The sequence below is a fragment of the Ylistrum balloti genome, unplaced genomic scaffold (genome assembly GCF_031769215.1).
Source record: "Ylistrum balloti isolate Yb309-2 unplaced genomic scaffold, AGI_CSIRO_Ybal_v1 Utg369966, whole genome shotgun sequence".
NCBI lineage: Eukaryota > Metazoa > Mollusca > Bivalvia > Pectinida > Pectinidae > Ylistrum > Ylistrum balloti.
This window is the reverse complement of record NW_026782061.1, coordinates 9,298-26,143: the sequence shown is the minus strand read 5'-3', so window position 1 is coordinate 26,143 and position 16,846 is coordinate 9,298. Positions and strand designations below refer to the sequence as shown.

At 34.5% G+C, this 16,846-nt stretch overlaps 2 protein-coding genes across 2 annotated transcripts; one reads left to right on the top strand and one right to left on the bottom strand.

The window, feature by feature from the left end:
• Positions 1 to 4,734: 4,734 nt before the first annotated feature.
• LOC132547636 (uncharacterized) lies at positions 4,735 to 8,073 on the bottom strand. The gene is made up of 2 exons (XM_060211420.1): positions 7,685 to 8,073; positions 4,735 to 5,341 (listed from the first exon to the last, which is right to left on the bottom strand). The coding sequence occupies exons 1-2, from the start codon at positions 8,071 to 8,073 to the stop codon at positions 5,074 to 5,076; spliced, it is 657 nt and encodes a 218-aa protein (XP_060067403.1). The 3' UTR covers positions 4,735 to 5,073.
• Positions 8,074 to 8,167: 94 nt separating this feature from the next.
• Positions 8,168 to 12,327, top strand: LOC132547637 (5'-deoxynucleotidase HDDC2-like). The gene is made up of 6 exons (XM_060211421.1): positions 8,168 to 8,224; positions 9,513 to 9,637; positions 9,941 to 10,043; positions 10,481 to 10,549; positions 11,416 to 11,554; positions 11,960 to 12,327. The coding sequence occupies exons 1-6, from the start codon at positions 8,168 to 8,170 to the stop codon at positions 12,043 to 12,045; spliced, it is 579 nt and encodes a 192-aa protein (XP_060067404.1). The 3' UTR covers positions 12,046 to 12,327.
• The last annotated feature ends 4,519 nt before the right edge of the window (positions 12,328 to 16,846 follow it).

Genomic DNA, 16,846 nt, shown 5'->3' with positions numbered 1-16,846 from the left:
GTGTTTAATTCATTTGAAAAAAAATAGCCTTGTTCCATGTCACAGAAGACACGCTACATCCTAGTTTGATTCCTCAGATGAGCGAATCCGCTATTGTATAAATCAGAAATTAAGGTCATATCTCATGATATTACTGAATACATAGTCACCACATATTCAGTGTGTTCTTGGTGATACGTAACGACACTAATCAATTTTGATGTACTGCGTTACAAAACATACCCGGTATCCATATCGAACTTACAAGCATTCTTCCGGTTGGTCCACATCTGAATATTATTGTCCAGCAGTTCGGAAGACTTGCTCTCTTGAATTAGTTACTATGGTTTTTTTTCTTTCTAGAATAAAATTTTCGCGGTTTTAGTGTTAGTAAAAATCATAAAATCATATTTGCAGTTTTTTTAAAACTTCGACTGCTACAAGAAGCAGCATGTAGATGGAGCGATGAAAATTGCTGATGAAGTAAGTTTGTTATCTAGTGACGACGACAAGTGAACTGCTCGGGCGTCGTGTGTACCAAATCAGTCCGTTACAGGTTGAAAGCCTATCAGTTGAAAGCGTAGCGTCGGTACACTGGGTCCATTTTATCGTGACGTTGACACAACAGTCGGCGTAGATGGACTCGAATTCACCGTCGTTATGCCTTACGACAACGACACAATGTTCTTTTTACAGATGTGCCCCGATTTTGTCTGCAACAAAGTGACAGAAGGTGCATGTTTTCTCAAACTGCTGCGTTGCAGAACAGGCGGCGCATATGTAATGGTTGGGGTGTGGTATTGGGAAGAGAGGTCGTACCACACATGTTGTAGTTAATGGCAATTTACACGGCATTTGATTTCAGCACTTGAGCTTAAAACGTAAGCTTAAGCGCGTAAGCTTAAGGCTATTGGTTCTTCAATTCTTAAGACGTCATGGAGTTGGCACAATTTTCCTGCAGAAAAATGGCCAACAAAACTTTCCTGTAGCAGAATTACGTGCAGGTATTTGATTGGTCATTGAAATCACCTGATTTTCACCTGTTGAGCACGTTTGGGCCATTCATTTGTTACGCGTGAGAGGACGTCAAAGTCACGTGTCAAACTTGCCAAAGTCATGAACGATGAATGAAATAACTTGTCATCTAGAGTATTTCTCTATTTTACAAGTGTATTGCGACTTCGCTTAAATATGGTTAATTTCGTAAACGATGGTCATACCCGTTACTAGTCGAATAAAGACTACTGTACGCAAGGTTTTGCAATTAACATTGACAGCCGTTTTGTTATTAGTTAGCCGCACATAAAGTGATATCAAAATCTCTTTTGGTTAAGACTTTGAAATTTGAAAAATTCCTCTCTTCAGAAATAGTGATTGTAACCTTTAATTGTCAAATTCAAGATGGTCACCTGTCGGCCATTTTGTTTGCTAATCTGTCCCAAAATCAACATAGCACAACTTTGAAGTATGGGAACCTACGTATGAAATATGAGGAAGATCAAATCAGCCTTTTCATAGTTAACTCCAAGATCCCCGCCTGTCAGCTATTTTCTTTTCAGAATTGGTCCTAAAATTTGAAATATTTTGAACAATTTTTTTTGTCTTAATCAAGTTTAAGGATGTTTTTCTACCAAATGTTTCAAAACTAATTTAACTAACAATAAAGATGAAGTTGGATTGGTGTGAATTTTTAAAAATTCATCAACATACGAACAGAATAAGATAATTACAGTCAGGAAATGAGCAACAGAAAATTGCTTACCCTTAAAACTGGTATTTACTTTAAAAACTCACAACTTCAGTTGAACAAAACTCGTCCTAAACATTGTCTATATTAGTTATTGTTATATTTTCTTTTTTCATCGTTCCAGTTAGCTACCAAAACTGTTCCCAGGTTCTGGAGCGTCCTTAGCTGGCCCATTTCCACAAAAAAATAGCTGTCTGGGATAAAGATTCATCTAACGGACTGGTCACTTTATCTAATTAATAAACTCAAGATACCCCAATCACCCTTTCTCTCCGTGTCCTAACATTATCATCCATAACAGATATTCATGGCAAAGAGCCCCGACTAAGGTATGTCATAGGCATCATGTCAAGGATTTTGCCCCAGTAAATCCGGATCCACGGGAAAACATGTCGGTCAGTTCTCTGCCAGTTCTTATGCCTGCCCATACCATCACCAATCCTCCTCAAAACAAACTCGTCAGTGATGGGCCAAAATGTTTAAACCTAGAAGACTATCGAATAAAACCAGAACTGACCAAAGGAAACGTCCGAGTTCAGATGGGGAGGTGAACTAACGTTTCCCCAGGTTAAGGAACCCTGCTGGTCTACGTGACCTAAACTAGCATCTTCAAGACGGTTCCTGTCTCACTGTTCGGTACCAAATGCATTTATGTTATGTCGTAATTCGCGACAGTCTGTCCCGTGTCGGACGGCGTGACTAAATACCCAAAATCCATTCTTAACTTAACTAAAACTACTCAAAACGTATCCACGATCTCCCGAACTCGTAAAATATATACAACTGACATGATAGCTGAAATGTGCAACATTTATGCTTTGTTTTTCGAATTTGTATAGCGCTTAAAAGTGGTAGGAATGAACACATACATGTATATTATAAGGTTTTGTAAAGTCTGAATGGACATGTGTGCATTTTGTGTAAATCTAGCAAAAATTAATGTGAAATGTATTTGTTCCTAAATGTTATAACATATGAAAACCTGACTTACGTTTTTATGCCGTTATGTTTACGACTTCTTACAAACTGTTCAGCTGAGTCAACATTTTATTGATGGATTAATTATCTATCATATTTATTAACACATCCTTGTTAATTGGGAGCCGAACACTGTTTATCTAATAAAGTCGTTGTCGATATATATGTGTTTTTGTTGTTCCCTCCGTATCCTGATGAAGGGGAGATAAGAGCTATAAAACAAAAGCCGACAGGAGAACCGTGCGACAAAATGCCCAAAACTACCTAAAATAACCCAAAACTACCAATACCCATCCAAAATTACCCCAAACTCAAAAGATTGATTATAATATGATAGATAACGCTAAATTTTGCAATATTTGTTATGATAAGATTATGTGGTTATATTAAGATCTGAATGGAAATTAAATGCGAACATTGTGAGTAAATCTTTCAAAATAACGATTAGCAATTTCTTATAAATTGTGGAGATATAGTTGAGTCAAAATGTAATTAATAGACATTAATTATCGTATCAATTAACATTTCCTTGTGAATTAATGTAATAAAACACTACCAATGTCTTTCGGTTTTTCCTTTCGTATCCCGATGTAGGGGAGATAACCGTTATACAGACACGTCCGATAACAAAACGACACCAACTCAATTCAAATATTGTATATTTTAGGTTTATCCATCATATTTTGACAAATGTTAAAGAGTTTTGCGTAGTTATGGGTAATTTTTGAGTAGTTAGGGATAGCTTTTGGTGGTTTGGGGTATTTCGTCGCACCTATAAACTGAACACAAACGTTTTAAATTTTATCCGTCGTGGTTGAATATACACGGTATCTGACGCGTTTTGGGCAGGTTTTTGGTAGTTCTGGGTGGTAGAAGGTATTTCGTTGCACCTGTGTCGGATGCCCTGCCTATTTTGATTTTAACATATTTTATTGAACAATTTCAATGCGATTGGGCACAAGTTTTCCAACTTAAATAAAGTCCTTTTCCCATAAAGTTTGACAAAATACATGACAAGACAAAACGACTTGTTTAAATACAAAATTACACGGACAGAGAGCCAAATATACAGTTTATGTTTTAAGTTTACATCAGTCTCTTCTAAACCTATCAACTCTCGTATTAGTTACACTGTACACTTTTCAATGTCTTCCAGCTATTCTAAAGTTCATCACATCCTGTGCCTTCTCCCACTTTCTCCTGTCATCCCTGCCTACATGAGAAAAAAACGGTCGTATTGCACAACAAATTAGCTTTATCGTGTTATTTGCTGGAATGTAATAATATTTTTGAAGCTTGTGTAAAAGAAGTGAATCAAATAATAATTTAAATTTATGTACACATTAGTAATCAAACCTTCAAATGGAAGACCAGGAGGATGTTTAATGACCTTGTGCAAAGGTTCATTTTATCTATAAACTTCCTGATAACGAGATATCTCGGTACCTACCACTGAATGCGCTTTATTTGTGATTTATAACTTGGACCTTTTCTCTTTTCTAAGAATTAAACCTTTAAATGTCAAATCAAAAATAGTTGCAATTTGGTCATTTGGTTTTTTTTTGTTTTTGTTTTTATTCTGGTCAATTCCAAAAATGGACAAAACACAAAAGGCTTTGGACCAAGCCTTGTTTGTCACAATATTTAAAAATGTTACTAAAACTAATGATATGTAGTTCTATTGCAAGACTGAGATGACATGCTTTCAAAAAAAAAAAAAAAAAAAAGATTTGTGTTAAAAATCTCAAACCGAATATATATGTACATTTGAACCTCATTATCTCGAAGTCGCTGGGACCACGAGAAAACTTCAAATTATCGGAGTATTCTATTTACTTGAGTTGGAATATTAATTGTGAAATTTGGCTGGGATGGTTGATAACCTTCAAATTAAACTGGTTTTCTTCATTCGACTTTATATACATGTGTATTTGAATAATTGTGGGAATATGTATCATATTTCCATCACATGTACAAAGTAACTTCAGTACCTTGCTGTAAACATGCTAATTTAATACACATAACACAAATACATGTACAAAATCACTGTTTAATACCTTTTCATTTCTCAGCATTCTTTAAACATCTGAAATAGCTGGTAAATACAGACAGCATTCAATTCTATAGTTGTAATTAAGATAATGTTATCCTATGTTAAGTTTCACATAAACTCTAATCTGCGTGAACACCAATGAATCCTGTCTCATCATAATTTGTTGACATGAACATAATTTCCAGCTCTACTTGCACTCTGATAAAAGAAATTAAACATGGCCACACTTTGACACAATCTGAAGGGTTACGTACATATATCCTTGATAAATTGAAATGGTTCCCTTCTTATGTAATGCATACAGAAGAAGGTCAAGTTATATCTCTTTGCTATCAGCTATGAAAGTCCTTATATCAAAATCAGGCTCTGCTGCCTCCCAGTTGGTCCTTTCCTTGGACACTCTCCTCTTATTGAATGTCTCTACTTTGTCGTCCTCCTGAACATTTGAAGACTGAGATGATATTGATCCAAGTAGTGTAGCATCTGCTTCCAACAACGTTATATCTGTGCTTGTACCGCTAAATGAGGCAGTCATTTCATAGTCTTTAAGGAGGATCTTTACCTTTGAACCTCTTTGAAATTTCCTGAAAACACCAGTTTAAATATTAGACATCAGAAAGAATCATTCATGAATTATCTATGGGTACAGGTTATTTTCTGATGAACTATTAAGCAATGTAACATCTTCTTTATAATTTTGAAATATAACAAATAAATTATTCATCCAACACATATCCCTGGAATTGATGTCCATAATATTATGGCAATTGTGTTTGAATCTATTATTTGTAATTGAGATATTTTGAAATACTATAATAATACAATAATTTTTTTAAAATAAACAACTGTTTATCAAAAACAAACAGGCTTATACCAAAGTATGAACAATATCTTTAACCTAAATGTATTGTCTCCTCCACCCTGACAAATTAATGCCAACGTATTATATGAGATCATTAGGGAATCCTTAAAGCTCATCATTTACTTGAAATTAGTTCTTTTTCAGTTGGTTCTTTTTTTTCTTCTTTTCAACCTGTCCGAAATCAGAACAACTATTCATTTAAGCCTGGGAAACCCACGTATGAAACATGATTATGATCCAAAAATTGAAAACATATGTACTGTCAAAATCAAAGATGCCTGCCATTTATTTCAGCTCCCCTACCCCTCCTTTTTTCAAACACAGAATGCAAAACTAGGGACCATGGGGAACCTTCATAAGAAATGTTATAATGATCCATCCAGTACATCTCAAGAAATGGTGATATTGACTATTGACATAACCAAAAACAAATGTCAAAATCCAACATGATTCTTTAAAGACAAAACCTGTCATGGTGATTGAGCCTTTGCAAAAGATCAATTGAAAACTGTTGGAAACCTCCGGACAAAAGTTCACAATTAATGAATGAATAACGCCACACCATAACATGTCCAATAAAATTTTTTGATAATTAAAACCACAGATAGATAGTCAGAACCCTTCAGACAAATCACAGCATGCACTTCAGATGACCTAAAACTACTATTTTTGACACTACTATAGTATATATCTTCGCAGAATAATTAATAGATGGATGTTATCTGACCTTTATCATGTACCGACAGCATTTCGCAACCACAGTTTAAACACAAACTGCCAAAATCTTGATATTATACCAATTAAGTAAACTTTAATATGGATTAAGGGCTGTACACTCTTTTGAATCTTTAGATATGTTCAAATTTCAGTGCAATTATGGCCAATTGAATTTTTGAGGAATAAATTAACAATGTTTTGAAAGAGTGTACAGCACTTTTCCTTGTTTCCAATCCAATTTGAATGATTTAAAACATTAGGAAGCACTGGGACTATTTGTCAATCTGCCAATATTGGTATCTTCAAATTTTGAAAAATTGTGCACACAACTTATCAAAACTGTTGAAGATGTCTTTTTAGAGATGACTTCAAAATACGAAATAATTATTGATACAAACATCTTAGACAGAAATCATCATTTTTTAACTGAATGTATGTAGATATCTTACAAAGACATGGAATATGTGTTGTGTGGCTATATTCAGATGTTAGGAGAATTGTAGTTTTACTTCCCTTGTTGTTATAACAGCTGATCACATCTGCCATCAACAAAGAGACAGTTGAAATTTTACTGGCTGTATTTCATGAAATTTGAATTATGTTTGTGATGGTGTGACTTGAGAAGACATTATCAAGTCAATTTCAACTGTGTTCATCCAGCTTTGGTGTTGAAAAACACTATATAATGCCCAATGTTGATGCCAGACACTCTGAACACTGTCAACATAAGGATGTCATTGGAATGGATATAAGATGAGACATTAACCAACTACCTACAGGCAAGTTTTCAAAGTATGACTTTTTGCAATAAATGTTACATGCAAAAAATAGAACAATAGTCAACATCTTAAAATATATGCTGCAGTTGGACTTTGTTCATCTTTCCTAATCCTTGCCAAAATACAGCTTATACTCCAAGACACTTGCCATGTTTTGTTTGTTTAATAATATTGAACAGGTTGGGAACGACACCTCATACAGGTAATGATGGATAATTACTGCTTTGGGTTATTGCTTAATTATTCAAATGCAGGGTTTGTTTGGAAAATTGCAATAAAAAAATGGTGTCATTTTTTAAACATGACGTAATAGCCAATGTAACGTTGTATATGTTCTGTCATCTAACTTTGTGTTAAAATGACAATTCTGACTGACATTGTTCTACAATTATTGCCAGTTTCAACATTTAGTGCAAATGTAATTGCTATAGGTGAGCACGAATTTATCTGTGCTCTATTTTCATCCTCACTATAAGCAATTGATAACCAATGAAGGTGACAAATTTTGTGATTTTTAGAAAAAGCGAGACCGAAAATTTACAAGTTAGGGTATTCAAATGTTATTGTACCTGTCATCAAGTTGTAAAGATGTTTTCGGTTTTTTGCAGACACAATGGAATTTGCTTCCAAAGTCAATATACACATCATTGTCAACTACTTGAATTATTTTTCCTACTACTACAGTCTTTCTTAGATCACCAATCTGAACAAATTTCGAGTTTCTTAGCAACTGATCAAATTTCTTTTCACAACTCTCATAAACGGGACTATCTCGTCCCTCCACGAGTAGTCGGTCTGAATCAGGCCCTCCAACGGTACTCTCCTTTACAGCTGTACTTGAACCCGTTGCTGCAAATATGTTGTCATTTTCTGTTGAATAAAATTTTGAAGAACAAAACGGATAATGCCTAATAATATTTCTCATCTGTGCACGGCCACTTCTCATGAGCGCAGCCATTTTATTTTTGCCCTTACACTCTATCCAATCAAAACTCTTCTTACAAATAATCCTAACAGGAAGCACGTGTTTGGTTTGTTTTCACAAGAGGGAAATGTCATCAAGTGTCGGAAAACTCTTCGAGTTTATGTCATTAGTAGGCCAATTAAAGGTAATCCTAATTTACTATAATTGGTGTATATAACCTTTTTAATGTACGGTTATTGAAGCAGTGATATACAAGCACAGGCACCCGTATCTAGAACGTGAACACCTTAAACAAAATTCCAGTCTAAATTATACACAGCAATGGATAAAGTGGACTGAATTTTGGGGGATTGTTCACGTTCCAGATGCAGGTGTTTGTGATACAAGGTTAGAAACTGAGTTAATACGATGTTGCCATGCCTTGTGCATTGTAGGAATTACATATTAACATCAAGATGCTCACTGATTTCTTTCAAACTTGATCAAAGGCTTAGTCACCAGTTTGATTTGACTTTATTTGGAAGTGTTACTATTGTTTTCAAAATAATAATCGTCCGGAGATCTCTTATAATCGATTTCCTTAAAACTTGGTAGGGTGATTTATCACAACATGACTTTTGTATTTTTTCCAGAAAGGCTGTATGTTGTTTTCATAATGTTAGACTTTTATGGAGATCTCATTTCCAAATTCTCAGTCAATATCTTTGAGACTTGCTAAGATTAATAACTTTAATAACTAACAATTGTGTTTACTTAAACAGCAGTTTGGTTAGACTGTATTTGGAAGAGTTACTGTCCTTCGTTGTTTTCATAATGCTAATCTTATTCGGAGACCATCATGACAGGAATTGTGTTTACCTCCACAGTAATTTGATTCACCAATTTTTGAAGGAGTTATTGCCCTTTTTTACTTCAGTTTGTTCTTGTATGGAGAACACCTTCTTCAGTATTCACCAGTGTCAGATCATATGTAGCTTATGTCAACCCTAGGGTGAGACAATGAAATCTCATATCAGGAAAAAGTGTTGATTTACTTGTAAGAGAAAGCTCTATCCTTCTGGGGAATGATAACCAGCATACACAGTATACTAGATTACATGAACTGGAAGTGACTCTTTAAGTTAATGGCATTGTTCATGACATGTTGGGGTAATTGCAGATGAGAAATTTACAGATGACAAATTATGGTTAAATATAGTACTCATATATTACCACTAGTATGTGTATCAACTGCTTAAATGCTTAAGGTGTACTTATTTATTATAAGTATAAATGACTACAAAATATCAAGATGCATGTAGCTATGTCAACTCTATTGGCCATAAGTTTACAATGGAAAGAATACATTCATATTTTACTATTTGGAATGGGTCTCTAAATTTTTAAAAATTTCATAAATGCAAAAACTTACCAATATATAGTTTGTTTTTGATAAAACACCAAACATTAATTATTTGCCTGTGCTTTTGCAGAGAGTTAAAAGAACAGGATGGGTGCTCAGAAATGTGAACAACCCTGAGAGTGTTTCAGACCATATGTATCGAATGGCTATGCTGTCATTTCTTGTTGATCCTAAAGCTGGAATAAATAAAGACAGGTGAGGTGTTGATGCATCCGTTGGTTTCCAAAACCGTTCAAGATATATAACTTCAAGAAACTGTCTACGCACATCAGAAAAGTATTGTAGTAAATTGAACTGATTATTTGAGAACAATTTTGAATGATACATTCAGATATTGATATCATTCCTGTAGGCTGTAACTCCTATAGTAATGCCATATAGATTGTTGAAAAGGGAGGTAACTCAAAATAACCTGATTTTTTAGAAGTGTCAATTCTTGGGTTTTTTCTTTCTCTTTCTTTTTTGGGTCTCTTTGGTGATATTTTTCTACCTCAATAGGTGCATTAAAATGTCATTAGTCCATGATATGGCTGAAAGTATCGTGGGAGATCTCACACCAGCAGATAAGGTTTCAAAGGAAGAGAAGTTTGTACGAGAAGAGGTAAGATTTATGAGAAGATGTAAAATTTCAATAGAAGGCATATGAATTAGTGGTTTATAGTTTCTACAATCCTTTTATAATATCCCTATTTTCCAAGGGTGTTATCAGAAATAATGATAGGGCAAGAACTTCACACTGTAACTTAGGCCATGAAACCGAACGATACTGTCAAGAATACTTTTGTCTGAATTACAATATACAACACAGAACAACCTATCACAGGCTACTATGTTATTGTCAAAGTTTTCATACGTTCCCTTGAAACATGTTTGCTTTAGTTCGGAATGATTCACAAAAAGCACATCATGATTCCAATTACAGAAAACTAACTTATTTCTTTCTCAATGCTAAACAAAATGTAGCTGAAGTTGTAAGATAAGATATATAATTATGTAAAAAGAAAAGATATTTGATAAAATGAACTGTGTACCTGACAGAAAGCCATGCAGCATATTACCAGCCTTGTCGGGGAGGAGGTTTCACAGGAAATCCTATGTTTGTGGAAGGTAAGTGTTGAGAATGATACCGACACAAAAATGTTAGATAACTGATGAATTTGAAAATGTGTAAAAAATTTGTGATACCCTCGGTGATGCATGCACTATTTTCTTACTCTCAGGAATGATTCACAGAATCTTTGACACTTTACTTTTCTTTGGGCAGCACGATCTAAGATAAAAAAGCCTTATGGTAATCAGGTTTTCTGTTTGTAAACTTTTATTACGTCACCCGAGACAAAGTCTGCCTTTTGTCTGGCATCGAACTTTCAAAAAATTTTCAAAAGTTTTTTCGTCTCTTGGAACATCTAAACCAATTCAATGAAATTTTGCACAAACATCAGACAGCCAAAGGGTAGCCAATATTGTGAATTATATAGGCTAAAATGAAATTAAATTGATTCAAATTTCAAAAACATTCAGATATTGAAAGATTTCAAGGTGCTTCAAAAAAATTATAATTTCATTAGTCTAGGTCCCTATGTCTCCCAGGGGAGTGGGTATTTTTAGGTATAACATTTTGTTTAAAGGTTTTTTCCCTTTTTCCAGTGAGTATGAATGACCTCTGATATGCCATTGACCTTTTGAAATTGTAATTTACATGGGTTTGTCTTTTGATGTGCTAGTTCACCTGCGATGTTCAGCTGATCTCATCAGGATCTTAGTCCGAAAGGTTCTGACTATCTATCTGTGATTTGATATAATCTTGGTTGTGGACCACTATTCAGAATTCCACCCTATGTAAAAAAACCGCAATACTAGTGACCCCTACAAAGGTCAGCAATAATAACACAATGGTGGTGCCAAGATCCCTCTGGTATCTCTTGTTAAATCTGCATTTGCTTACATGGTAAATCTTCTATATCAAATTACAGGAGTATGAGAGCCAGTCAACAGCAGAGGCAAGATTTGTGAAAGATCTGGATAAATTTGAGATGATACTTCAAGCTACAGAGTATGAACAGCTAGAAACACGACCAAAGGCACTACAGGAATTCTTTGACAGCACCAATGGTGAGTTGATTGTACACTGATCACAAACAGTTCTCATGGTGTCCCACGTGCACTTCAAATGAAATTTATATCACGGTAGTACTGGTAAACTTAATAGTCAATTTATATAAATGTCTGATGTTTGCATTTCCTTTTGTGTGCAATGTTCATTGTAATAACATGTTGATAAATTGAATTAAAAAACTTTGAAATATCGGAGAAAACCCACCCCTTTATCAAGAAAAAAATTTACATTGCGTGCAAAACATGAAACAATAACATGGCAAATGATGGATTTTTACAGAAAGTTTAATTGATGTGCCTCGTTCCGATAACTGATTGTGTAACCTCCAAATAAACAATGCATAAGTGTTGGCCGTTTGTTGTAGGATTGTGCTCAAGTTTTCATTGTAAATTTTTTTACAGGAAAGTTCCAGTCACCTCAAGTCAAAGAATGGGTGGAAGAATTGAAAAATATACGTGAAGAAAATGTTAAGAAGAATCAGACTTGATGTTTTTAGCTTACCTAGCATAAAGGGCCAAGTGTACTTAATACTGTGGTGTCCATCGTTTTTCAACTGTACAGTCATGGCTATATAGGTATCTGTTGTAGCCTACGTAGAGGCTACACATCTATAAGTCTGTAATAGTACGGTACATATCAGATTTATTTCTAGTTTGAGTCTGTTCAGAATCACAAATGAAAAATAACCACTTTCAATGATTGCTATAAAAATCAGAGAGTGTTACAATTCAGTTCAACAATATCCGTTGAATAAAAGCATCAAATTTTATTATATTGGTGCATATGATCAGTTTTCCCTGGACAGGTGTGAAACATAGCCATCTCTTTCATGGGCAAATTTCTCATCATCTGACTCTATGTCCTATATGATTTCATACATTACTACTGTCAGTATATGAAGAAATCATCTCATAAAGACACTCCTGGATTTCATTTTTAGCCCACCATCTAATAGATGGTGGGTTATTCAAATCGCCCTGCAATCAATTCTTGTTACCGCTATTTCTGGAAAAGTACTGGATGGATCTTTCTTAAATTTCAGATGCAGGTTCCTATTTGCATTACCTTTTTTGAAAAAAGATGGCCGACAGGTGGCCATCTTGGATTTTGGATGTAAAAGTTTGTTACTGCTATTTCTTGGAAAGTACTGGATGGATCTTTCTCAAATTTCATATGCAGTTTCCCCTTTGTCCCTTGTTGTGCATTGTACCTTTTTTGGACTGATTTGAATTCAAGATGGCAGACAGGCAGCCATCTTGGACTTTGGAAGTAAAGGTTTGCTACTGCTATTTCTTGGAAAGTGCTGGATGGATCTTTCTCAAATTTCATATGCAGTTTCCCCTTGGTCCCTAGTTGTGCATTGTACCTTTTTTGGAATATTTTTGGCAGACAGGTGGCCATCTTGGATTTTGAATGTAAAAGTTTGTTACTGCTATTTCTTGGAAAGTACTGGATGGATCTTTCTCAAATTTCATATGCAGGTTTCCTTTGGTTCCAAGTTGTGCATTATACCTTTTTGGACTAACTGACAGGCAGCCATTTTTTTGAGAGTAAAATTTTGTTACTGCTATATCTGAGGAAGTACTGGATGGATCCTTCTGATTTCATAGATATTGGTTTCCCTTGGTCCTTGTGCATTGTACCTTTTTTGGACTTAAATCAAGGTGGCACAGGCAGCCATCATAGTACAGCACAAGCATATTGTCCATTATCCACCTGTAACTGACTGCTATCTAATAATACTTTGGGATCTTTTTCAAATGATATTTGCTAATAAGTGCTTGATAAAAATATCTTGTGCCATCATTATACATTCAATGAAGACCAGTTCATGAACATTTACAACACCTGTAACAAACAAAAAAAAATAAAGAAATCTTCAAGAACTGAAAACAGATTATCAAATGGTGGGCGCCAAGATCCCTCTGGGATCTCTTGTTAAAAAATACATCTAGAATTTGAAAATACATTTGAACAGAACAATTGATTATTACTGTAGCAGTTAGAATTTGAAGATTAACAACTGAAAACTTTTGATCAAGGATTTGAATAAGATGGATTCTACAACATCTACCATTTACCTTTTTTCAAAGTGACCCATTACCCTAAAGAGAAGGAAAATGAAAAGAAATTGGTTGACCTCATTTTTAAAAAGACATATTTCTCAACTGTGCCAATATTTCTATCCAATACAAATACATAGTACAGAGCAAATCTTGAATTAATTAACCTTGTACATTTTATTTCTCATTAATATTTATAACTTGCATTTATAAAAGGCAGTCAATAAGTCAGTTTTATTGTTTAATAGAAAATGCATTTTTTTTCTATTTTGGTATCTGAGAAGTAAACACAGGGGTTAGAGCCAACGTCGTGATGCTAGGTGTAGATCAGGGTGTTCCTGATATTCCTTGCTTGGATACCACCCGGTATTCAGGGTGATTGAGGAATAGGGACTAACAACATTGGTAGAAGGTTTATTCATCTTGTTGACCGGTTTCCAGTATATCTGATTATTATGATTGTCTAGAAATGTGCTTATTATCATGTTTAAATTGATATTTTCTGTACAATGGCTGTATTATGGAATATATTGAATTTAAATACTTCATCTGTTAGAGTCCACTAGCCTTGCTGTGATTATATATTATTTTTCTCCAAAAGTTCCTAACTACCGGGTAATCTTTTCAAAACAGATAGTATAGTAGAATCTCAATTTTCAAATTGATCTTGCTAACTTTTGTTACATATACATGTACTTTCTGTTTACTTAAGATTTTTTCAAAAAACGAGATGTGTGTTTGAGCTATTCACAAGTGAAACATCACCTTATATCGACGAAAGTTATTTGTGAATCCATGGCACTAAAAATCTCAATAATTTTCCGTTTGACTTTGTATTTTTTATGATTTGTCATTTTAATTTATTACTTTTATTTTTGTTACGAAAATGTGATTCCGTTTTCACTGGCCGTCAAAATGGCTGTTGTCAGGTCGGTCACAGCAAAGACAGCATACATTTTGTAGTGAATAGGGCATAGATAGATAACAAATGAGCGACTTATTTGAACAAACACAAAAGCTAACACCAGAAAATCTTCCACTATCCTTCTGTAATATATCCCTAGACAAAATGCTTGTTTATAATTTTAAATCTGAAACCTAAAAGCTACCACTTTATAATTCATGGTTTACTTTAATAATTGAAAGAATGTAGCAATAATGAAATTTGGAAATAATCACATGTAACACCCCCTTGGCCATTTGTTACTATGTCATTTCTGATTGGACAGATTGGGAGCAGGGGATAAAAAGGCCTGCTGCTGAGGTGCAAGTTTATTTCCCTGGGTTGTATAGCAATTAGTACCTATGTCCCAGGTCACAGGTAAACTTAATGATGGTGGGCCTAGTGGTACATGGGATGGCGTAGACAAACATCTGAAATATTAGGAAGTTATTATTGCATGTATGTGTGACTAAATGCATCTTTCATTGCTTAGATGTGATATGTATGTGAAGCTAATTCAGGTATATTGATTTCAATACTCTTTTCATAAAGTCATGTTTTAAAATTGTGTACATTAATTTCTATACTTATAGATCATTCCTGACTTACCATGTCTTATCAGCCAGCTTCCTGTAGAGGTCGTTTGTTATTACTTTTAGTTCTCCTGGCATGTAAGGCCAAGTAAGCTTAAGTCTTAGAGCGGCGTCAGCCATCCGTCGTAAGGCATCAATCTTTTCCTTTAGTCAAATTCTTCTTAATAATCAATAGATCAAATGCTTTGATATTTGGCTGGTATGTTCCTAGGATGAAGCCCAACAAAGTTTGTGAAATGAAATGACCTTGACTTTATATTCAAGATCACAGGGGTAAGATTTGTTAATCTTCAAAAGACTTCTTCTCATGAACCAAAAGACCTAGTTCATGATGACGTCATAATGTTATGAGGTAGTGGGTTCCGTCTTATTTATGGTTTCTGTATATATATTTATATATAGTGGCCAATGTTCTCTGCGATCTTGTACAAAACAACTGGGGCATTAAAATAAACTTCAGTAATTGTTGATATTCACAAACTTTGTTTTGGTTATAATTTTGCCGCTATGTGGAAATGTCGTTTATATTTTATTATCAATTTCGTTAATAACACATGAAATCCTTTATTTCGAATTTATCAAATGCAGTTTGATCAGAAAACAAAATATAACGATTTACTATTTTTAAACAGCAGTCCTTCTTACTGCCTCGATACACGTGTATTTGATGTCATGTTTACCTGTACAGTGATGGGATTGAATTGAAACTGAAATTATGGTCAGAGGCATACATTTGGACAATTATATATAATAATGCTTTTATTTCATATTTCTGTTGTCAAGTTTTCGTTTAGTCACCAGGAGTTGTTGTTGACGACGTACTGGGGTCGCGCGTGCTTCACATGTGTATGATGCTGCACCGTTAATGTATTCCGTATCTTCACCACAGTGGACATACATATTCCACCCTTATTTTGGTTACAGTACACTTGTAGTAAAGTGTAAAAAATACGGTTCCATCAGTGATTTTTGGTAGAGTTCATTGGGAGGTAGATAACACACGGCAATTCACACAGAAAAATCATTATGTTTATGTGTTCACGGGTTTCTTTGTATATTGCCGACACTGTCGTCAAGTTTACTCACAGAAAAAGGGTTTAAAAGTTGCTTCTTCACTAGCACATCAACACCTTCAGAGCGTCGGACAACTCTCATTGGTCCATTTGTACCCGGGAACATCTAATACTTCATTATTTCTCAAACAAGTCTCACATAGGGCTAGAATCTCACATTTGTTACATCTCAATACCTCATCACGGAAATTTTAATTATCCATTGATCTGAGGGACCACCCTCGATAGTTTCATACACCAACCCGCACGTGGTCCTAATGAACTTTCGGCAAAGAACTATTTTTCAGATTTCTATTAGATCCGTTTTGACTTGCCAGGAAATTCTGCGTTTACCTAGCATATCTGTATACTTTTTTTGATTTACTGTTATTTTTCAGCACCTGTTTCACTTTCAGAGCTTAAGGTTTTATTATCACTGCTACTAAAAGCTGATGATCTAGCTAAGAGCTCTTCAGAAAATTACGAGAGAATGTAAGGTGAAATTATCTTAGACAGAAGTATAAATTCATTCAAAGTGTAAACAAACTTCGTTATACATCCAACTTAATCAATTATAAATGTTCCTGAAAATAAGACCGTTGTTGTGTGGTTATATATCATATCCATTTCCCGTCGG